The sequence below is a fragment of the Anas platyrhynchos genome, chromosome 28 (assembly GCF_047663525.1).
Source record: "Anas platyrhynchos isolate ZD024472 breed Pekin duck chromosome 28, IASCAAS_PekinDuck_T2T, whole genome shotgun sequence".
NCBI lineage: Eukaryota > Metazoa > Chordata > Aves > Anseriformes > Anatidae > Anas > Anas platyrhynchos.
In genome coordinates this window covers 5,001,516-5,025,236 of record NC_092614.1, presented here as the reverse complement: position 1 = coordinate 5,025,236, position 23,721 = coordinate 5,001,516, and the positions used below count along the sequence as shown (strand labels likewise).

The 23,721-nt window shown below is 53.8% G+C and overlaps 1 protein-coding gene, 1 long non-coding RNA gene and 1 pseudogene across 2 annotated transcripts; 1 reads left to right on the top strand and 2 right to left on the bottom strand.

The window, feature by feature from the left end:
• Window positions 1–2,216: 2,216 nt before the first annotated feature.
• Window positions 2,217–4,426, top strand: LOC101797094 (uncharacterized). Its single transcript, XR_011805197.1, has 3 exons — window positions 2,217–3,647; window positions 4,144–4,196; window positions 4,293–4,426. It is a non-coding gene; the product is annotated as an uncharacterized lncRNA (long non-coding RNA).
• A 5,365-nt stretch (window positions 4,427–9,791) lies between these two features.
• LOC119714161 (feather keratin Cos2-3-like) lies at window positions 9,792–11,050 on the bottom strand. Its single transcript, XM_072028929.1, has 2 exons — window positions 10,937–11,050; window positions 9,792–10,561 (listed from the first exon to the last, which is right to left on the bottom strand). The coding sequence occupies exons 1-2, from the start codon at window positions 11,033–11,035 to the stop codon at window positions 10,235–10,237; spliced, it is 426 nt and encodes a 141-aa protein (XP_071885030.1). The 5' UTR covers window positions 11,036–11,050; the 3' UTR covers window positions 9,792–10,234.
• Window positions 11,051–18,472: 7,422 nt separating this feature from the next.
• Window positions 18,473–19,742, bottom strand: LOC139999700 (feather keratin Cos2-3-like; annotated as a pseudogene).
• Between the last annotated feature and the right edge of the window lie 3,979 nt (window positions 19,743–23,721).

The window sequence follows — 23,721 nt, the reverse complement described above, 5'->3', positions numbered from 1 at the left end:
CCCTTTTTGGGCTGCCAGACTAGGGCAGAGCCTGCTGGGAAACAGAACTCCCCTGGGGGCTTGCCCTCAGCCCCTCATCCCCAGGGTGAGTAAATTCCTTCAAGCCCATGATAAAGCTGCTTGCTTTGAGCCCTGGCTAGCCCAGGCCAGAGACCCCTAGATGTAGTTCTGACAGAGATTTTCGGGGTACTTCCCTCTCTTCAATGAGTCAGTCAATAGCAATGGATTTGCATCCCAGCCACCAGGTTATCTGCAGCCCTCCAGCCAGTCCATGTCCAAAGCCTGTGCCTGAGGGACAGGAAAAATAGAGCAGCCCCTAGTGCCAAAGGCCATGCTCTCCATGTTCTTCACAGTAAGCAATCAGAGCAAGAGATAAATGAAGACTTACAACCCACTGAGTTCGTTGATGTCTCCTCAGGGGAGCTGGAGGCATGTATGATCATCCTCAGTCCCTGCACAGGAAGCAGTGTCATAGTGACCAGCTCCTGCAGCAGTGTGGGATTGCGTGTCTGGGACAACCTGGTGCGTGTCTGGGACAAGCCAGGCATCCTGCAGGCTGCAAATGCCAAGGCCAGACAGGAGAATCGAGGCTGTGCTGATGAACCTTCCTCTGTCTCAAAACCATGTTGAATATGGTGTTTTGATGTCCCCAGGCTTCAGGAAGCTCTTCTGTCTGTTTGCAAGAGCAAGAAGCAACACAACCTGGAGAAAGAAAAGCTTGGCCCAGGCAGCTCCCAGCAGGGGACAGCCATGGGCCCTCTTTTCTCTGTGCTCTCAGGGAAGGCAGCACCAGCCTCTGCCTTGTCTCAGAAAGGGTCTGATCTACCCCCGGGATCACTGCCCCAAGGATTCTCTGGAGACATTGAACACCTCTGCAGGAACAATGCTTTCCCTCTGGTTCTTGCCTGGGAACATGTCTGGGGCTGAACAAACAGCTGTTAAATACCAGTTTGAGAATCCGAATGAGAAAAAAAATGGAAGACGCTTTTTGTTGATGTTTTCTGCTGCTCATATTGCAGCACGAAAGCTCAGGAATAGGAAAGATGAATCAAAAATTTCACTTGTTCTCCAGACGGATTTTGTCGTTTCCAAGACAAAGGTGAATCTCCAAATTGTGAATATGCTCCTTCATCTCAGACTTCAGTGTTAGCCAGGAGATAGTTCTGGCTCAGGAGCACCTATTGATTATTGCTCTAACCCAGGCAATAGATGTGTTATGCGTAGAATGTCTCAGTCCCAGCGTGAGAGCTGCGCAGGGGCTAATACTGTTATAAGTTGCCCCCTTAATTAATTTTCAGATAGCATTGCATTAATAATAGAAAGGAATTTATTGAGTAAGCAACAGCAAGCAAAACAGCTCTGGGTGGCCGGGGAGTCTCAGCTCCATCAATGGCGCGCACCTCACCCCCACCAGGGTCCCTTTTTATATCTTGGTAATTCTGGGATTACGCAGCACGTCCTGGTATATTCTGCGACTATTCTGGTATATTCTGAACGGAGTTGGACCAGCCTGGCAGAGGTGTGTGCAGGGAAGAGGCACTGAAACACAGCCCCTTTCTCCTGAGCCCTCCTTTTCCTCACACTGCAACAATCACCCTTTGTTCCTGCAGAATTCAGGCCCCAACAAGGACCGAATCAGGACAGTTTGGATCCTTGGTTTAATTCAGGGTAACAATGTTTGGAGTGCCTCAGCGTGGCTGTCCATCGATGACCTTGGGATGTATAGGAGAAGCAGACTGCTGTAAGGCTCCTGAGAGTGCCTGTCAGTCAGAGATTTCCGCCCCTGGACACTGCCAGGTTCATCTGGGAGTCAATGCCAGTGCCAGGCCCATCTCCTCACACCTGTCTATAAAGGCCTGCCAGCATTGTCTCAGAAATGCATCGCAGAGGGGACAGATTCCCATGGCTGGTTCTGCCTGGACTGGCTGGTTCGCCTGACGGTTAAGGCGAACTCCTCCATGTGTAGAATATCACAGCAAAGGGATCACACAATAGCAAGAGTAATTTCTGTGTCCCCCCCCACTCCCCCTTGTGCCAAATGAATTCTCAGCATTTGGAGTCTTCAGTATGGCTGACTGTCTGGCACAGTGTTCATAGCTCCTGAGAGCCCTTCCCGGAGGCCTGAGCCTGCAGCTTTGGCGTGGAGGGCACCTTCTGCCTGAGTAGCAGCTGGCAGTGCCAGACATCCAGTCCTGCTGAATGCTCTCATTAGGGCCACAAGCAGTCCGAAGGAGGGCACCCTCGTTTGTGCATGGTCCCCAGCCAGGGCACACAGGTGGTGACTGTGTAGGTCACAAATGTGCTGTGGAGAATACAGGCTGGCTGGAGAAAGGGGCTGACCAGAACCTCATTTTGGTGCAAAGGAGCAAAGAAAAGGATTTTCCTCTTGGGCAGGAAGAGCCCCCAGAGTAATTCAGGATGGGGGCTGGCTGCCAAGGAAGCAGACCCTCAGGAAAGGCTTTTGGGTGCAGGAGGCACCCAGCCACACACGAGCCAGCAGCGCGCCCTTGCAGCAAAGGCAGCCAACGGCCTGTGCAGCTGGAGGCATCAGGGGGTGCCCCGCAGGGCGTGGGGCCGGGCAGGTGGGGCGTGGGCGAGGCGGGGGCACAGCCACAGTCGGGCCGCGTGGGGTCGCTGCCGGTGCTTGGAAGTCCCCTTGCAGGGCCTGGAGTTAAACAGCACGGGCCCGAGCGAGCATCAGAACAGCCACATTGGGTTTCCTCCGTTTTCTGCAGTGGTCTTTTTTCCAAGAGCTTGTTGTACTGGTTTCTTCCTAAGCCCAAATCCAGGACCTCTGGCGCTGAGATGATGTCCTGGCAATACAACAAATATCTGTGCTGGTCACTCACTCTAATGACACGTGTTGGAACCTTGGATCTTGCCAAAGGACTGAGTCACTGAGGGGTTTGCTGCACTAGCCCGCGCTGCTGAAGGTCTGCCCTTGGTGCAGGATTCACTCCTGTGTGTGTGTGCAGAGCTGCTGACTGCTGAGCAGAGGGCTGTGGTGGGGCGTCCTTCCCTGCCAGATAGTGTGTGGCTCTCCCAGGGGATTGGGTGGAAGAGGGGTGGGGGAAGCAATCCCATCTTCATTGACAGCAGAGGTGGGTGCAGGTCTCTGTGTCTGGCCGGGTTCTGGATGGGAGGGGGAGGCCACTGGGGACACTTGCCCCTTGCTGGGGCTGCCCACCTGCTGGAAGGGGCAAAAAGAGGGAAGCACACAGTGGCCATGTTGGTGCCCTTTTGCCTTACAGCTGACCAAGTGAAATGTCCTAGGCTTCACAGGCTTTCAGCTGTGAGCTAACTACACAAGTGTGACGCTCCCTGTGCTGGAACACTTCTGGCTGGCCATGGGGATCCTAGGGCACGGCAAAGATTGGCTGGATTCCTTTCTGACTGCTTTAGCCACTAGTCCATCCCTCTCTTGAGAGCCTTGCTAGGGCAGAGGTGAGCCCCAAGGAGCAGCAGGGGGAGAGCTTTGCTCCACCCTCTGTGCTGAGGTTTAGAGGCTGCTTTGAGCTGGCAGAAGGGGAAGTGAACTTGCAAGCTTGAGCTCCCTCTTTCCAGGCACTACGTGGGCACCCTGTGAAGGCGAGAGCGTGACATGGTCCTGCTTTTCCTGGCAGCCCTGTTGGCACTGTCAGACTTTGGTGAGATGTGACTTTGAGGCAGGGCAAGCTAGGGTCAAGATGGCATCCCATCATTTCTGGAGGGGGGAAATTGGACTCCTTCCTCCTGGAAGAACTAGAAGTGTTTTCTGTAGGGAGAGCAGGGGCTGCAGACCAGTACGGGAGACAGTCTGGGAGACGTCAGGAGCAACGAGTGTACAGGGATGAATAAGCTTCTACACTTTTCCTTTGCAGATGCCTAGCATTCATACATGCATTGTTCACAGGTACATAAGGACTCAAATCCTGGTGAGATACTCCTAAAAAGTAGGTAAGCTGACAGACTTGGTTATGGGAATTGAATAACACCTGCAGAAAGAAGAGTGCATGTGTACTTAGCTCAGCATTCTATAGCCCATGAAAAGGGAGATGGAGAGTGGGGACAGTGAACAAGTTGGTGAGCTGATAGACACAGGAGAGAGAGGGGGAGAACAGATACATCTTCAAGCAGTGCTGAGATGCTGTTCTGGCTTTGCAGGTCATGCACAGAAGGACTCTGTGGTGCAGTTTGCACAAGAAACTGCCATCCAGGTGGGACACAACGCTACTCTGCACTGCAATTTCTCCACCAGCTACTCTGCTCCCTATATCTTCTGGTACCAGCAGCGCCTGACCCAGTCCCCTCAGTTCTTGCTGCAGGTGAGCAAGTTCAAGCCTCATGTGCATTCTGAGAGGATCTCCTCCGTGCTCTCCATGGAGAACTCCCAGGTGCTTCTCCACGTGCAAGATGCCAAGCTCCAGGACAGCGCTGTCTACCTGTGTGCACTGAGCCCACACTGGTGCCCTCAGCTTGCAGCTTTATACAGGAAGGTGCGGGTGCTGTGAGGTGCAGTTCCGTCTCATCACAGTTTGCATAGCCCTCTGAGCTGAGCCTGCCCAGCAAGGACACCTGGGGCTTGTGGTGAGCCAGCAGCCCCTGCTCCTGATGCCTGGCAGTGTGGTTAGCATAACCAACAGAAAGGCAAATATTCATCATGTGGAAGGGGCTGTTAATGTGCACCCCTGCCTCCTTGTCTCTCCCTCTCACTGGCCCCAGCATGCTGAGATACCCACCATTGTGGCGAGAAAGGGCATTGGTGTTATCAAGCTAGTAATCAAACTAGCAATTTATTTGTAGTAAGCTTTAGGATTTTGTAGTAATTTTTAGTATTTCTAGTAATTTATTATGTAATAATACATCCCTAATTACAACCACAACCTGTGGCCAGTCCTCATTCCGCCAAGGATCCGTAGAGAACCTGCCAGTGCTCTGTAGTGTTGGGAGACAGAGCTGGGTGTAGTCAGCAGGAGCCTTGTGTTAGAATAATGAATGGTTCCCTTGAGAAATGGGCCCCACTGTGAAAGGGTTTTCTTGGAAATGGAAGGCAAGGTGCAAAGCAGCAATGGCTAAGCTCAATACACCACAATCCAAATCCCTCAAGGAATGAATTTAATAAATGGAAAGATGCATGTACAGTAAGGAAAGCGAAAAGGAAGGAAGGAGAGTTAGCTGGCTGTTAGCTGCAATGTGGAAAATTGAGAAGGAGTGGGCTGGAAGGCGATCAGGCCCAGTCAGCATGAGTTTATGAAAGGCAGGTCCTGCTTGACGAACCTGATCTCCTTCTATGACACTCTGTGACGCTCTGGGTGGATGAGGGAAAGGCTGTGGATGTGGTCTACCTTGACTTCAGCAAGGCTTTTGACACCGTTTCCCACAGCATTCTCCTCAAGAAACTGGCTGCTCATGGCTTGGACTGGCGCATGCTTCATTGGGTTAGAAACTGGCTGAATAGTCAGGCCCAAAGAGTTGTCCCTGATTTATGGAGCTGTACTGGGACTGTCTGGGACAGAAATAACATTCCCCACAGTAGCCCCTAGGGTGCTGTGCTCTGCACTTAGAGCTAGAACTCCACTGCCATCGCAACAATGTTTGGGCAATTATGGACCAGCGCTGGCACAACATCAAGATTCTTTCTCCAACACCTCCAAAGCCAGGAAGTGGAGGGTTGGCAAAAGAAGGGAGGGGACATCACCATGGCAGCTGACCCATACCATCCAAAGGGATATTCCATTCCATGTGATGTCACACTCAGCAATAAAAGGCGGCAAAGGGGAAGGAAAGTAGGGAGCTCTCATTATGAAGACATCTGTCCTCCCAAACAATCGCTACGAGTATTGAGGCCCTGCTTGCCAGGAGATGGCCAAACATCACTTTTTGAGGGGAAGTAGAGAATAATTTTCTTTTCTCTCTGTGCTTCTGTGCAGCCCTTGCTTATTTCTCTCTCTTACTTTTCCCTTATATTAATTTTTTTTCTTCTCACCCTCTTCTGATGAGGGGGAGTAAGAGAGTGGTTGTGGTGGAGCTCACCAAGGAACATAAGACAGACCACTTGTCAGGGCAAGGCACATGCTGCAGATCCTGCTCCTGCTGAGATTCACTGGCATTGTTATCTTTGGAGATTTTCTGGGATTTTGTGTAATTCTTCTTTGAAATGGAGAGCTCTATTCATCGAACAACAACACGTTGCTTCACTCCTACAGACTTGCCACATGCACACTACCACGTGCCAAAGGATGTGGACAGCACAGCTCTGTACAGCACAGCAGAGCTCTGTGCCTACTCAGGTGAGCTGCCATGCAGATCCCAAACTTCTCCATGAACAATCTCCTTCTGTTTCGGGACACCACAGGCAGTGAAGAGGATTCACTGCTTCATGCGGTAAATATTTTTGGAGAAAGGGAGAACGTTCACACTGCCTGGGGGCTATGAAAGGAGCAGTTGGGGGCTGCAGGGCTTGGAGTGTCATTCCTTTGGATGTCTGAGAAGTACACATCTGAGGCATTGACAAGGCAACTAGCCAGGCGCAGCCTAGCCAGACAAGGTGTTAGGGGTGGTGATAGAGGGAGCCCAAGCATCAGGGAAGCAGAAACTGCTGGGGATGTGGCCCTGGGTGAGTGCCCCCTGTGGCCCATCATTGTGAGTGCACGTGACCCACTGAACCCACATCCTTTTCCCTGCTGACTCCTCACCCCTTGCCCAATGGAACAGGTTGTCCTTGTCCCCTCTAGGCTCGTGCCATCCAACACCCCAGTGGAGCCCCGTTCCTCTTGCAAATGCTAGGTTATCCCACCAGAACAGGACACAGCCAGAAACCCTGGCTGCTGCGTAGCATGATTCCTCCCTTCTTTCTGGGGATGTGAAAGGCATCTACTCCTCACACAGGAAACAGGAACATTTCTATGGAGCAGAGGACCCCAAGGTAGAAAGAACAAGCTCAGTGGGGAAGACTGTCCTGACATCAGCCATGGCCAAACAGTGCCTGTGCAGAAGAGAGAAGAGAAGGCAGATGTAGCTGGGGAAGTGAGGACCCCACTGGGAGAGGAGACGAGAGCAGCCCCTGCACATGATGCGGCTCCCAGAGTTCCCAGGATCCCTGACTGTGACAATCCTCAGAGGTTGCTCCTGCTGGAGGAGGGAGAAACCCCAGGGAGCATTTGGGGCACAGTCAGAACAGAAAATTTATCTTTGCTGAATCTCCTCCTGTTCCCCCAGCAAAGTCATTTCCGGCAGCTCTGTTCTCTTGGGGCTGGGAGGTGCTTTTCTGACTCTCTCTCCCACAGCAAACAAGAGGGTCGGTCTCAGCATGCACCGTGGGTATCTCATCCTCACTGCCTTCCTGGGGCAACTGCTGGGTAAGTGCTGGCTTTTAATCAAGACATAAATCTTCTTTTCCCAGGAAGCCCTCGTCAGCCTTACCACATTTATGTGAAAAAGAGATTATGAATCACAGGGAAAATGTTGGTAAATGTTGTCTCCTGTTTCTGGTTCTTGGACTGGTTATCTCACATTGCTGTTATTCTTCGAAATTTGGAATGAGGAGATGGAGAAGAGACCTCTCCTGCTTCTCTTGTCCTTTCAGTCCATCCCTTTTCTGCGTCTCTCTTCTGGTCCACCTACTGTAACCAGAGAAGATTTCATCAGTCTCTGCCGTCCCTCATTTCTCCCTTTCCTATAGAAACAGCCAGATTGTGTCCAAGTGGATACAGGGACATGAAAGCTCTCCTCCCATGGACATTACCAGGGTGTCCAGTCTGTCTTCTGCCTGATGTGTGAGGCAGGAGGAGCAGGCACACAGCACAGCTCTCCTCAGGGTCCGCTCTGGCCAGGGAGCTCTGAGCTCTGCCCCCACACCACCTTGCTGTGCCCCAGCCCTGGGGACCTTTCAGCCCAGTAAAGGACAGGGGGCCTTATCTCCCACAGGTCTGAATTCACTCCTGTTTGGCTGTCTGGAGATTTCCCCACAGAACTGCTGAACTTCTCTTTCTTCCAGAAACCACGGGGCAGGTGTCCGTCATCCAGCAAGAAGGACAAGTCTCCGTGGAGCATGGAAACACCTTCCAGACCAATTGCACATATGAAACCTCCAACTTTAATGGCTTGCTCTGGTACCAGCAGAAGAAGGGACAAGCCCCTCAACGGATTTCCTATCAAGCAGGAGCAGGCACCAAGCAGATTGACCGTCTCACCACGGAGCTGAACACTGAGAGGAAATCCAGTGTTCTGCGGCTGAAGGAAGTCGAGCTTTCTGACAGCGCCTTGTACTTCTGTGCTGTGAGTGACACCCTGGTGCAGGAAGGTGCCCTGGCTGTGCAACAACTCTGGATGTGGAGGGGACTTGTTCTCCAGAAGGATTCTGTCATTTCCAAGACAATTGTGAATCTCCAAATTGTGAATATGCTCCTCCATCTCAGACTTCAGTGTTAGCCAGGAGATAATTCTGGCTCAGAAGCACCTATTGATTATTGCTCTAACCCAGGCAATAGATGTGTTATGCGTAGAAAGTCTCGGTCCCAGCGTGAGAGCTGGGCCGGGGCTAATACCTGATAGGCCAGACTCCAGAGAGGCCTGGATGAAGGCTCCATCCAGTGATGGCCCTGCACCACCTAAGAGGCTGGCTAGGCCAGGCTGACAAGATTTGGCCAGCCCAGGCACAGGCACACAGGCAGCAGAGCTGGGGCAATGCCATGCTAGGCCTGAGCTTGAGCAGAGTCTTTGGACTAGGGGCCAAGAGTCCTTGTGAAAGTAAAGTACCCCCACACCACAGGGCCCCGAGGTGTGCTACTGTGGGAAGGCCCTCACCTGGGTGTGGAGAGCAGTGGGGCTACATGGAGCACAAGGACCACTTCATCCTCATGGCTCTGGGAATGCCAGAGGAGCTTGGTGCCTGGGAGAAGATCTCCCAGCGTGTGCCCTGTGGTTGGGCTGGTACATGCCTTGTGACATTCAGGGCCCATACACAGATCTTGCTGAGTGCACAATCAGGTCCCATTCTCACTGCTATGTCTCAGCAGAGACTCTGGGATCCCTGCCCCCACAGAATGTCTTTTCTGGAGCATGGTGCAATTGTGCAACCTATGGGGTCTCTGAGTTCCAGGGCCTGATGAAAGCTGATCCATGCTTGGGGAAAAGAAAGCAAGACTGAGCAGCCGTGAGTGTTTGGGCATTGGTCCCTGCCCTGGGCCTGCCTTTATGAAAAAGGAATTGAGTTCACAGGGCCTGGGGACTCCAGTGTGTGGCCTGATGGGACTGGTACCAGTACGAACCTGTGGATCTCCTCAGCCCTATGCATCTTGGCAACAGCTGGGCCATGCCAGACGCTGTGCTGTAGTGTAATGGGGATGCACAGGGAAGCTGTTCCTGCTCTTCATGCCCAGACATGATGCCCATGATTAGGTGGTGGAGGAAATGTGAAAGTCGATGAGGGACAGAGGGCCATCACCAAGACAATTACCCATTCCCAGTTTCTGCAGTCCTTTGGGATCATATTGGTCTCAGCCTCCACCCCCAGCACAGCTCCATCCAAAGCAAGACAAACACTCTTCCCCAAGAGCTCGGGCCTACAATGTCAACAGCGCTTGTCTAGGCGGAGATGCCACAAGTCACGGACTGGTGGCTATTGGCTGTGATGGAACTAGGGATGTCTTCCTCACCTTCAAGAGACAGTGCCTGAAAGAGGAATTGCTGCAGTATGCCCCACCCTCCAGTGCCTAGAGGAATGAGGCAGTGCCCCCAGCCTATTCCCACTAAGGAATGGTTTTCTCCCTTGGCCATCAGTATCCAGATGAAAAGACCACACAGGGACACACTCAGGGTTGCTGCAAATGTTTATCAAGGCTCAGGAGGGAAAGGAGGTGACTCCAAGAGGAGGCCCCGAGATCGTAGCAAGCAGGAGCAGACAAAAATCTGTTCAGCTTTTCCAATGGCAGACTTGCAACAGGGCATCAATCTACCTGGCCCACATGGGGAGAGGGGATATCAGGTCTCTCCAGGCTGGTTTCTGGGGGCCTCACACAAAGGAGAGGGCAAGAAAGCAAAGAAAGAAAAAGAGCGTGTAGAAAACAGGATAGGAAGACATTGGTCATGTTGTCATAGACTCCGGGCTGGCCCCTTCCTATCTGTCTTTACAGGACAAGCCAGAGATGGTCAGGTCCTCTTAGAACAACAACATGAGGTCTCTTCTTCCATCCATTTTGGCCAGCAGCATGTTGTGAGTTCCTGGGGTCCTGGTCTGGGGCACTGTCTGGCATCTTTAGCAGGGGCGGCACCTGCTGCCACAGTAGCGGCTGGTAATGCAGGAGAGGTCACAGCACCCAGAGTTGATGGGGACGCCGTCACAGCTGAGGATGCTGCCAACGGCAGCAGAGGTGGAGGATCCCACAGCCGTGTTCTGCGGGAAGGAGCTGAGGATGGGGCCGGGCAGGGTCACCACCACGGGAGAGGGCTGGATGACAATGGTGGAGTTCTGGCACTGCCTGACGCAGGGCTCGTTGCAGCTGCTGGCCAGCGGGGTCGGGCCACAGGGCTGGCATGGCCGGCACTGGTCGTAGCAGGACATGTCTGGGGGCAGGAGGTGCACCTGGGAGAGAGGGCAGATAGGAAGTTTAACATGGAAATGCATGAGGAGCAGCCAGTCACCCCACCCTAACAGATCCAAGGCACAGGCAGTACTGTGAGCTGGAGGCTGTGCAGGGATGTGCGAGGCATTCTTGGCTGCATCCTGACAGGGCCCAAAAAGAGCCACTGCAGCCGGGATACACCCTAGGCTCCAGCACAGGAGCCATCACACCAAAGGCCCAATCTTCCTCCATGACAAACCTTCTACCCCTTGACTCTCCCACAATCAGCAGTCCCAAGATTTGGCAGGGCACACAGCTGATAGCAGCTGAAAGGTCCAAGGAACTGAGTCCTCCTGTGGGAGAATGAGGGGGACAAGAAGGGGCTTCACACTCACCTGGTTCCCAACAAGAAGAAGGCCAGAGAAGTGGATGAGAGAGCACGGAGCTGGGCTGGCTTTTATAGTGGGCCTTAGCTGCCCCATGTCCAGAGGCATCCCTTGAAGCAGGGACTATTTTCTGACAAGCTACTCATGCATGAAAAACATCCCATCTAATGATACGGGATGTGTGTTGCCTTCCTGTGATGCTGCTTTTCATTTCCTGCTTTATGCCCTTTCCCCAAAGAAGGCAACTCCTGAGTGGCAGGCAGGGAGGCCCAAGTATTTCCAGGCAACACATGTCAGTGTGGGCAGAAGACTCAGCTCACGTGCTGGAAGAGTCCAGTAAAGGCAAATGTTGTCAGTCAGGGTGACTCCCTAGGGACTCTCTGGGGCCCTTTTGATTACAGGTGACCCAGCTCCTGCCTGTGACCCTAACCCTGCTGACACTGCCCTCAGGGAAAACCTGCTGGCCTGTTTTGCCTCCTCCTGCTCTGACCCAGGGGTGTCTGTAAAGGGGGAGAGGTTGTGCAGGGCCCTTTCTGGATCACAAAAGAAAGGCCCAACAGGTCAGTGGCTGTTTTAGTTAGAAGGAATAACAAGATGAATGTACACAGAAAGGAATGCTTTCATGTGCAGGTGATCCTGCCTTCTACCAGCATCGGACAGAGCCGGGTGGATTTTCCCAAGACACACACTGCAGATCCTGTCCATAGGGAATTCCTTCTTCACTCCCATAACTTGATGCCTTTCATTTTTTGCTTCAAAAAAAAAATGAATAAAATCATACACCATCTCCTTACATGACGCAAGCTTATTTCTGTCATGACACCCACCAGTGATCAGTCGGGGCACTCCAGCACTTTCCTTACCACTGCTACTCAGGCTAACAAATAGGATTCTCAGGCCTTAAGTGCAAGGCCCAAGAAAGCTGACATTGTCTTGTCAAGAGCCCTGGCTCCAGCGCCTTCTGCAAGGCTCCCAGTCCACCTCCCCTCTCTACCACGTCAAACCATGTGCTTTGCTCAAATGCTGTCCAGAATCTTTGCTGTACACTGTGTCATGTTCATGCACATGTTCCTCCCATGTGGGCACTGTCCTGTGTTGGGGCTATGTGGGACAGACTCAACATTCCCCACAGCAGCCCCTAGAGTGCTGTGCTCAGCACTTGGAGCTAGAACAGCATTGCCATCACACCAATATTGGGGCTATAGTGGAGCAGTGCTGACACAGCATCAAGACTCTCTCCAAGCCCCACAAAGCCGGGAGGTGGGGGGTGGGCATGAGGTTGGGAGGGGACATCACCAGGGCACCTGACCTAAACCAACCAAATGGATGTTCCGTACTGGATGATGTCACACTTAGCAGTAAAGATGTGAAAGGGGAAGGAAAAACAGGGGTGGGCATACTAAGTCAGTGCTTCCAAAGACTTCGACGAACATCACTTGCTGATGGGAAGTGGAGTATAATTTTCTCTCAGTTTGTTTCCAAACACCCTTCGCTCTTTAGTTTTATAATTTTTCTTTCTTTTTCACTTAATTATATTATACCTATCTCAACTTGTAAGTCCTTTAGCTTAAATCACATTCTCTCCCAACATCTTGCTTTCAGCAGGGGGTGTGAGAGAGCTGTGTGGTGGATGTTTACTTGGCAAGAAGAGAGGAAGAAGGAACCTGAGAACAGCTGAACAATCACAGAACAAAATAGCCCAGAAGTGCCCACAGCACATATGCTGAAATGCAGCCTTCTGTATCTGAAGCCCTCTTTCTCCTGACCCTAAGAAGTTCATTGCCAATGTCAGTCCCCAACAAGGATGGGCCCACAACAGTTTGGATCCTTTCTTTAATTCTGTACCACAGGATTCAGAGTGTAAGAGCATGGTGGCAGTCACCCCTCCCTGCCTCTCCAGGCCAGGACACAGCTGCACTCCCCATGGCTAGAGAGTTCAAAAGGATGGCATTAGCTTTATGCACAAGGAGAAAGGCTGAGAAATCCTGCCATCTTTGTGCAGGCCCAGCCCTGTGTGGATCTGCTGCCGGTGCAGTGTCAGTGGTGTGTGGGGTGGGACGGAGGTCCCCCATGGGGAAACCAATGCCACACATACATCTGTGACTCATGGGCCTGGTGCTGAGTCATGCAGGGTCTGAAACCTTGGGCAGAAATGGCATCGAACGAGAGGAACATGGGTCCTGGTGTTGCTGTGCTGTGGGAGGAAGGACAGACCCTGTGGGTGCAACACAGAAAGCCAAACAGACGTGTATCGTCTACGCCCACCTCACAGGGGGATTCAAAGGACACAGAGCTGAACTCTGGAGATGAAGCATACTTAGTCTGGGGCTAATGCGTGCAATTTCAGAAATTGGTAGGTTTGGTTATATGGATGAAATATACATGGAAGCGGCGCTCACCCTTCGTTTGCCCTGCTCTGGCCCTACACAATCACAGCTTCTTCTGGGACTTGCTGTCAGTCATGCAGCTGCCTTCTGCAGAGAGCTTCTGGACTGCTGTGCTCCTTAAATACAACAGCACCACCAGTTTTCCTGTGCTCCTTGAGCTCCTGCAGGGTGCTCCTGGTCTCCCTCTGAACGTAGACGTGTGAGGAGACACAAGACACTGTCTGCTCACTCTCACTTCCCTGCACTTGTATCATGCCGGGGGCTACGTTCCCTCCTCTATACCCACCCCATTGCAAACTTCTCCCACAACAAAGTGGTGTCCATCTTCTCCAGGGCTGTGATTCCCTCTGCCCCATGCACCAACCTACAGCGTAAAGACCGAGAAGGTGAAAGAAGCCATGCGAAACCTGAGAAACAGAGGGAGGTTGTTTCTTTGTTTCCTCTGCTGTGTTTGCTGTCTCTGCTTTCAGGGCCATGCCGTTTTCTCTACTCTCTTCTGACATGGAGGTCTTGGGGAAGCTGCCATCACTGCTTCCACAGCAGCCCTTATTTTCTTTCTTACCTTTCAGCTCCTCCCTCCTTGTTTCCTACCCTAGAAGCAGCCCTTCAGCACTTGGGAGGGGGGCCGAGAGAAAGAACTGCAGGAAGCTGGAAACAACACACACGGATACAAACCTGACTGATAGATGATGAGGGAGGAAGAGAGGAGATCAAATGTGGGCAGTCACAACACCAGTTGGTGGCCTATCAAGAAGCCACAGGGAGATCAGCTTGGGCCTTGCACCTCCTACAGCTGTGGGCTAGGACACACGCTGGGGTGGGTGCAGGACAGACCTATACAACCCCATGAGGGGACGTGCAGGGAAATGGGAGCCGGGAGGAGTACACTAGGGCAGACAGAGCAGGGTGTAAAAGGGGCTGCAGCCTGTACTTGCATGGCTGGGCCCTGCACATGAGCACCGCTGTCTGTCCTGTCCTCTTCTGGAATATTTCCTTACGTCTCCATAATCTCGCTCTGTCCCATGAACACATGTGCTGCAAGGAGAACGTAGCAATTCCTCATGGAGTGGCAGAAGTGGATTTGATGCTAGCTGCTGGAGTCAGACTCAGCACAAGGACATCCCTGCCCTGTGCTGTCAGCTGCTGGAGCCAGGGGTCCCCGTGCAGCTCCTGGAGCAGGGAAAGGGGGTCTCAGCCTCCAGGAAAATGTGGCAAGTCCATTTGGGGTCTCCAAAAGCAGCTACTGGGGGTACTGGCCTGCGTCTATCTTCCCCAAATGGGCATGCTTGTCCCTGCCTGTGTGTCTCCTGGGTACGTGCTCAGCTACTATTGCCGTGAAGCCTGTAAATGGGAAAGTGGCAACTGTGCCCCTCAATCTGGGCAGAGACGCTCGACCGACGATGACAGCTCAATGGGCAGTGCCAGACAGCAGGGCCCCGTACGGTTTGGGGTGCTGTCGGGGCACTGTGTCCCCGGACCCGTTCCTGCTGCTGGCTTTCCACACCTGCAGCAGTGCCGGCCACAGCTGTGATACCAGCGCACCACAGCACAAAGCTCCCAGGCCCAGCCCAGCCTGACCCGTTGCCCTCCACTGGGGACGCTTCAGGCAGGCAGCTGCTTTCTCCTCTCCCCCTTCTCTCCTCTCTCCCTACTCATCTCCTACCCCATTCACTGCCCTCCTCTCCCCTTCCCACTCCCAAAGGAGATGCCGTAGCAGACGGGCAGCTGCTGTCTCCGCTCCCTCGCCCTTTCGCTCCCGCTCCATCTCCCACTCTCTCTCCCTCTGCCTCTCCTATCCCGGGCTGGGCTGCAGGACGGGCAGAGCCCCGCGGGCAGCAGCCGAAGCCCTGCCCGCCCACAGGCGCCCAGCACTCGCAGCCCGGGCCAGCCCCCGAGCGGCCCCGGGGCGGAGCTGGCGGCGCCGGGCGGCGGCGGGGAGGAGGCGCCGCGGGCGGAGCAGAGCCGGGGCTGGCGGGGGCAGCGCGGCGCGGGCGGCGGAGCGGCGGGATGCGGCAGGGCCGGGCCGCAGGGCTGGCGGCGCTGGCCGCGGTGCTCCTGGGTGCGCGGGGCTGCCGGCGCCGGGGACGGGACGGGACGGGACGGGGCTGCCCTCGCTTCTGGCCCGCCGGCTTCTTACGGACCTCGCTCCCCTCTGGCCTCCCTCTGCAGCCATCCCGTCTGCCTCCAGCGAGCTCAGCCGGCCGTTGCCTCCCACCTTGCCTTGCTCCCTGCCTCCCTCCTCTCCTTTCGGCACACCCCCACTCATTGCTGCCTGCTTCCCTTCTCCTCCTGGCTCGGACTCTCCTCCCAAACAGCCCTGCTCCGACTTGGTCCCCTAATAACCATTCCCAGTGAAATTCCTTTGCATGCTTTCTTCTGAGAAAAAGCTCGCATCAGCTGTCAACTGTTTTCTTCTCCCCTCTCCCCCTGCGTGACATTTTCAGTGCAGGAAAGACGTTTTCTGAGTTTTCTCCTGCTTGCTTTCTCGGCAGTGGCTGTGTGCAGAGCCCAGGTGCAGCAGGAACCATGGGCAGAGACCAGGGAGGGCACCAGCATCAACATCACCTGCTCACACCCCAACATCCAGACTGGTGAAGTCATCCACTGGTACCGCCATCTCCCGGGCCAAGGACCCGCATTCCTCATGAGCGCTTTCAGTGGTTCCAGAGAACTGACGGACCTGCCGGGGTGGCTCGTGGTGGCAGCAGACCGCCGGTCCAGCGCCCTGTGGCTCACCAAGCCCCGGCTTCGGGACGCGGCGGTGTATTACTGCGCCCTGAGAGCCACGGGGAGAGGAGCCGGGGCTGCGGCCGTGCAGGAACCGTGGCGGGCGGGGCCGGGCGTGTGTGGCGGGGGCGAGGCAGGGGCACAGCCCCCAGGGGGCGCTGCCGCTCCGCCCGCCAGGACCACCTCGTCCCGCAGCCGCGGGGGTTCCCCCGCCAGCCCGGCCCCTCCAAGGCACTTCGGTTCTGCTGAAAGGGTCTGGAGCCTGGGTGCAGCTGAACGGAGATGGCAGCAGCCTGCCAGAGGTGTGTGCAGGGAAGAGGCACTGAAACACAGCCCCTTTCTCCTGAGCCCTCCTTTTCCTCACTCTGCAACAATGTTCCTCAGTTTCTCCCAAATTCATGCCCAAACAAGGACCGAATCAGGACAGTTTGCATCCTTGGTTTAATTCAGGGTAACAATGTTTGGAGTGCCTCAGCGTGGCTGTCCATCGATGACCTTGGGATGTATAGGAGAAGCAGACTGCTGTGAGGCTCCTGAGAGTGCCTGTCAGTCAGGGATTTCCGCCCCTGGACACTGCCAGGTTCTTCTGGGAGTCAGTGCTGGAGACAGGCCTATCTCCTCACAGTTGTCTATAAAGGCCGGCCAGCATTGTCTCAGAAATGCATCGCAGAGGGGACAGATTCCCATCCAGCCCATGTCTGGCTGTTTCTCCTGAAGGCAAAGGGGCAGCCTCACGTCTTATTTTAGAGCAAAGGTGTTTGCTCATGGTAGCATGTTTTTCAACCAAGCTAAGCTGCCTTGTGCAAACGTAGAAGCGTATCCCAACCACAGTTTTGTCCATTAGCCAATGACATGCACCCAGAACTTCACCCAAGCATTATATACTGCTAACAGTGTCCTGGGGCATTTAAGGTAGGCAATAAACAGCAGAGCAATTAAGAAACCAATGTCTCCAGGAACTACTAGTCATATTTTGGGTTGCAACATGGGCCAAGCCCTTCCAGGGCAATGGGCCATCCCAACAAAGCAGAAATGTTTGTTAGAGCTCTGCCTGGGTCTCTTTCCTGTGGTCTACCCCACACCTTAGCCCTGGCAGTGCCATACCTTCACCTGGGCTAAATTGGTTGCATTCTCTTGCAGCTGTGGCTGATTCCATTCCTCTGACACCAGGAAAGACAAAGGGTTTACCCCAGCACACCTTTGGCTCGTCTCTTGCTTGCATGGTTGATTCCTTCTGGATGTGACAAGGCTGTACGAAGCAGGGACATACATGTATCCATAAGGAAAGAGCTCTGTAATTAAGCAGGGAAAGACAGGGAGGAAGGACAGCTCCCTTCTGATGGGAGCTGTTACAGAGGTTACTAGGCTCTAATTAGATACTGGTGAGAAACATCATGGGGGTGAAAAGCACTGACAGGAAAAATATCTGCCAGCAGTCGAACAGGGCCTGGAAACAATGGGCATCCTTGAAGTGCAACTGGGCACCAGAGAGCTGCACACATCCTGAACATAGCCTCTACATAACCAAAAGAAGAAACAGAGAAACAGCTTGCCTGAGCAGGAGCAAAGGAAATGGTCAGGAAAAGTGGAAATGAGCATGAGGAAGTCCCTGTGAGTGCACGTCCTGCACCTGAGGAAAGCTGTTGCATGCTTGGGGGCAAGTGGGCACCCTAGAGCAGTGTGGGGGCATGCAAACTGTCTGCTGTCTCTGCACTGACCCACCCCATATGGGTTCAGGGTCCTCAGGGACTGGAGATTGCCATGTATGGTCCATTACGGCGAACACCAATGCTGACTTGTGGAAGGGGATCAGCCCTGCATGTGTGCCATCACCTGGGCACTGCCAAGTGCTCTGCTGGGGGCGGTTGGGCCTCATGGGACATGTGTTCCTGCCACACATGCCCATGTGTGCTGGCCATAGCCCTGAGGTAGGGCAAACGAGGGAAGATGAGGGTGGAGTAGAAGCAGTCGGGCATCCCTGCACTTATTCCACCCATTCCCCACATCTGCCATCCATCTTCTGTCCCCACCTGCTTCCCCAGCACAGCACTGTCCTGAGCAAGAAGAAGCCCGTTCCTAAGAGCCTACAGGGTGCCAAGCCTCCACAGCCTCCCACAGACTCGTAGCTTCTTCCGTGAGGACAGCAGAGGTTGTGCTCTCTGTTTGCAGGACAGGGGGGAGCTGTGGGCAGAGATGCTGCAAGGCAAGGGTAGATTGCCCCTTGCTCTGTGAAAGTGAGGAATGTCTTCTTCAGCCCCAAGGGGCATTGTCCAAGAGAGGACCCTCTGCAGCATGTCGCAACCTCCCATTGTTCTGGGAGTGGGGAAAAGGCTCCTTAAACGCCCATCTTATACCCACCAAGGGCAAGACAATTCTCGCTGGGCGGCTCAGGAGGGCATACGCAGAGGGAAGAAACATCTACAGCCAAGGCTGGGTTGCTGGAAACTTTAAAGAGTGTACAGAGGAAAAGGAGGTCACTCTGAGCAGAGGCCCTTCAGTGCAGGGATCACCAGGGCCAACCAAGAGGCAGCATCCTTTGCCCATGGAGGAGTTCATGCAGGGCATTAGTCTGCTGTTACCACAGTGGCAGGGCTGGATCTGATGATCCCCACAGCGCAAGGGAGGAGAACAGTACGAAAAGGGGGGCAAGGCGGTAGGTGGAGGAATGGAAGAAGAGACTTGGGCCATGTTTTCAGAGATCTCAGGCTAGCCCCTGGTCAGGCTCCTGCCAATGTTTGCCAGAGGAGGTGAGGAAGGTCAGTCATTTTGAAAGCAATGGCCTGAAGACTCCTCCTTCTTTTGTCCAGCACCATGGTCGTGCTGGAACCCCAGGGCCATGGGCAGTGGCTTTAGCAGGGCAGGCACCTTCTGCCACAGTAGCGGCTGGAAATGCCTGAGAGATCACAGCACCCGGAGGTGATGGGGACTCCGTCACAGCTGAGGATGCTGCCAACGGCAGCAGAGGTGGAGGATCCCACAAAGGTGTTCTGCGGGAAGGAGCTGAGGATGGGGCCGGGCAGGGTCACCACTACGGGAGAGGGCTCAATGACGACGGTGGAGTTCTGGCACTGCCTGACGCAGGGCTCGTTGCAGCTGCTGGCCAGCGGGGTCGGGCCACAGGGCCGGCATGGCAGGCACTGGTTGTAGCAGGACATGTCTTGGGCTGGAGATGCACCTGGGAGAGAGGGCAGAGAGGAAGCAGAGCATATGGTGAGGAGCAGCCCCATTATCCCACCACAAAGGAGCTAAGGCAACTGGTGAGGGTGGATGTGGAGGCTGTGCCAGGAGGTTCATGGTCTTCATCGCTTTGTACTGACAGGGCCCTTCAAAGCGCAGGCTGATCCAATGAGACAATCATGTTGCACATAACCCAAAAGTCTACCTCTGCACCATATCCCAGCCTCTCTCTACACAGAACGTCTCTCTCCACCCCTCTCCCATGGGAAGGAACTCCAAGGCCCAGCATCGCTCTGAACCTTCACCAGATGAGATGTCTATTAATGCAAGATCCCTTCTACTTGAGAAGAAGAGGAGAGAGGGCTTCAGACTCACCTGGTTACCAAGGAGGATGAGGCAACAGAATTGGATGAGAGAGCAGAGAGCTGGGCTGCCTTTTATACTGGTACTTCATTGCCACAGGCCCAGAGGCACCCTTGGCAGAGGTAACAATTTTCTGACAAGCTCATCTTGAATGCAAACCATCCCTACAAATGATATGGGCTGTGCACTGGTTTCCTGCACTGCTGCCTTTTCATTTGCAGATCTAGGCCATGGCCATTCTGCAGTGATGGTTTCTTTAGAGTGCTAGGATGAAATGTCCAAGGATTTCTAGGGCAGGAATGCATCAGTGGAGGGCAGAAGACTCACTGGATGTGCTGGATGGGTCCCCTCTGATCATCTTCATGGCTCTGCTCTGAACCCACTTGAACAGGGCTATATCTTTCTCGTGCTGGGGGCCCCAAAGCTGAACACAGCACTCCAGGTGATTTAAAGATCAAAGCCAAAATTTCTTTAAGTGGTATTATCACTCCAGGTGATTTAAAGATCAAAGCCAAAATTTCTTTAAGTGGTATTATTCTTCAGGGGACTGGGACGGTTAGTGGACGGAGCAGGAGTGCAAGTAGTTTTTTCGTCCGTCCCTACGTTGACAGGGAGGGGTACGGAGAGGACAACGAAAGCCCACCTGTTAAACACGTGGCTCCGGGGCTGGTGCCTACGCAGAAATCTTGGGTTTTTCGACCATGGGGCAGTTTACTCAGCACCTGGTCTGGTGGCCGTAGACGGGTCCCTATCCTTTAGGGGAAAAAGGATCCTGGGCCAGGAGCTGGCGGGGCTCATTGATAGGGCTTTAAACTAGGTAAGAAGGGGGATGGGGCTGGAGCGAGGACTGTTGGGGCTGTACCAGGGGGAGCAGTGGCAAGGCCGGAGGATAAGGTAAAGGCCCAGCTGAAGTGCATCTACACCAATGCACGCAGCATGGGTAACAAACAGGAGGAGCTGGAAGCCATCGTGCAGCGGGCAGGCTACGACTTGGTTGCCATCACGGAAACGTGGTGGGACCAGTCTCATGACTGGAGTGCTGCGATGCCTGGCTATAGGCTCTTCAGAAGGGACAGGCAGCATGGAAGGGGTGGCGGTGTGGCTCTCTATATTAGAGAGTCTTTCGATGTTGTAGAACTCGAGGCTAGGAATGACAAGATCGAGTCCCTTTGGGTTAGGATCGGCAGGGACAACAAGGCTAGTGTCCTGGTCGGGGTCTGCTATAGACCGCCGAACCAGGATGAGGAGACGGATGAGGAGTTCTACAGGCAGCTGACAGAAGTTGCGAAATCGTCAGCGCTTGTACTCGTGGGGGACTTCAACTTCCCAGACATATCCTGGAAGCACAACACAGCCCAGAGGAAGCAGTCTAGGAGGTTTCTGGAGAAAGTGGAAGATAGCTTCCTGACGCAGCTGATTAGTGAACCTACCAGGGGTGGTGCCCTGCTAGACCTTCTCTTCACAAACAGAGAAGGACTGGTGGAGGATGTGATTGTCGGGAACAGTCTTGGGCAGAGTGACCACGAAATGGTGGAGTTCTCTATTCTTGGCGGGGCCAGGAAGGGAACCAGTAAAACCACTGTATTGGACTTTCGGAGGGCTGACTTTAGGCTGCTCAGGACACTGGTTGGTGGAGTCCCATGGGAGGCGGTTCTGAAGGGCAGAGGGGTTCAGGAAGGCTGGGTGCTATTCAAGAGGCAAATCCTAATGGCACAGGAGCGGTCTATCCCCATGTGCCCAAAGATGAGCCAGCGGGGAAGACGACCAGCCTGGCTCAACAGAGAATTGTGGCTTGAGCTTAGGAGGAAAAAGAGGGTTTATAATCTTTGGAAAATTGGGCAGGCCACTAGGGAGGACTATAAGGATGTAGCGAGGCTGTGCAGGGACAAAATTAGGAAGGCCAAAGCTCATCTGGAGCTCAAGCTGGCTACTGCCGTTAAAGATAACAAAAAACGCTTTTATAAATACATCAACACAAAAAGGAGGACTAAGGAGAATCTCCATCCTTTACTGGATGCGGGGGGAAACTTAGTTACAAGAGATGAGGAAAAGGCGGAGGTGCTCAATGCCTTCTTTGCCTCAGTCTTTAGTGGTAAAACCGGTTGCTCTCTGGATACCCAGTACCCAGAACTGGTGGAAGGGGACGGGGAGCAGGATGTGGCCCTCACCATCCACGAAGAACTGGTTGGTGACCTGCTACGGCACTTGGATGTGCACAAGTCGATGGGGCCGGATGGGATCCACCCAAGGGTACTGAGAGAACTGGCAGAGGAGCTGGCCAAGCCCCTATCCATCATTTATCAGCAGTCCTGGCTATCGGGGGAGGTCCCAGCTGACTGGCGGCTAGCAAACGTGACGCCCATCTACAAGAAGGGCCGGAGGGCAGACCCGGGGAACTACAGGCCGGTCAGTTTGACCTCAGTACCAGGGAAGCTCATGGAGCAGATCCTCTTGGGAGTCATCATGCGGCACTTGAAGGGCAAGCAGGCGATCAGGCCCAGTCAGCATGGGTTTATGGAAGGCAGATCCTGCTTGACGAACCTGATCTCCTTCTACGACAAAGTGACGCGCTGGGTGGATGAGGGAAAGGCTGTGGATGTGGTCTACCTTGACTTCAGCAAGGCTTTTGACACCGTTTCCCACAGCATTCTCCTCAAGAAACTGGCTGCTCTTGGCTTGGACTGGCGCACGCTTCGTTGGGTTAGAAACTGGCTGGATAGCCGGGCCCAGAGAGTTGTGGTAAATGGAGCCAAGTCCAGTTGGAGGCCAGTCACTAGTGGCGTCCCCCAGGGCTCGGTGCTGGGGCCGGTCCTCTTTAACATCTTCATCAATGATCTGGATGAGGGCATTGAGTGCACCCTCAGTAAGTTTGCAGATGACACCAAGCTAGGTGCGTGTGTCGATCTGCTTGAGGGTAGGAAGGCTCTGCAGGAGGATCTGGATAGGCTGCACCGATGGGCTGAGGTCAACTGTATGAAGTTTAACAAGGCCAAGTGCCGGGTCCTGCACCTGGGGCGCAATAACCCCAAGAAGAGCTACAGGCTGGGAGAGGAATGGCTGGAGAGCTGCCAGGCAGAGAAGGACCTGGGAGTGATGGTGGACAGTCGGCTGAATATGAGCCAGCAGTGTGCTCAGGTGGCCAAGAAGGCCAACGGCATCCTGGCTTGTATCAGGAACACTGTGACCAGCAGGGCTAGGGAGGTGATCGTCCCCCTGTACTCGGCTCTGGTGAGGCCGCACCTCGAGTACTGTGTTCAGTTCTGGGCCCCTCGCTACAAGAAGGACATCGAGGTGCTTGAGCGGGTCCAGAGAAGGGCGACGAAGCTGGTGAGGGGCCTGGAGAGCAAGTCCTATGAGGAGCGGCTGAAGGAGCTGGGCTTGTTCAGCCTAGAGAAAAGGAGGCTCAGGGGTGACCTTATCACTCTGTATAAGTATATTAAAGGAGGCTCTAGCGAGATGGGGGTTGGCCTGTTCTCCCATGTGCCTGGTGACAGGACGAGGGGGAATGGGCTAAAGTTGCGCCAGGGGAGTTTTAGGTTAGATGTTAGGAAGAATTTCTTTACTGAAAGGGTTGTTAGACATTGGAACAGGCTGCCCAGGGAGGTGGTTGAGTCACCATCCCTGGAAGTCTTCAAAAGACGTTTAGATGTAGAACTTAGGGATATGGTTTAGTGGGGACTGTTAGTGTTAGGTCAGAGGTTGGACTCGATGATCTTGAGGTCTCTTCCAACCTAGAGATTCTGTGATTCTGTGATATTCTTTATTGCAGCGCTGGATGCACGGGGGATCCTTCCGCCTATCGTGCACGTTCGAAGTGACAAAATATCTCATATTTATACAGCGAAACAATGAATATTCAATTAGCACCCATACATATTCATTACCTATCCCCGCCTACCCTCGCTTCGTATGCTAATTAGCTTATCAGTCCTTGCACTTGCGCATAAGTCTTCCAAGAATTGTGGGCCGGGGTCTCCAGGATGTGGGCAGTGGTCTTTGGGAGGAAGGCCGTAGGTCTTCCTCATAATGCACTTTTCACCTTTGTTTAATCAGTTGTTTTCCAAGCTGTAAAAATGCTGAGTTGGCTTTCAGTTTAACTGAGGGTCGGCAGATAACAGGAAGTCTCAGTTAACAAGACAA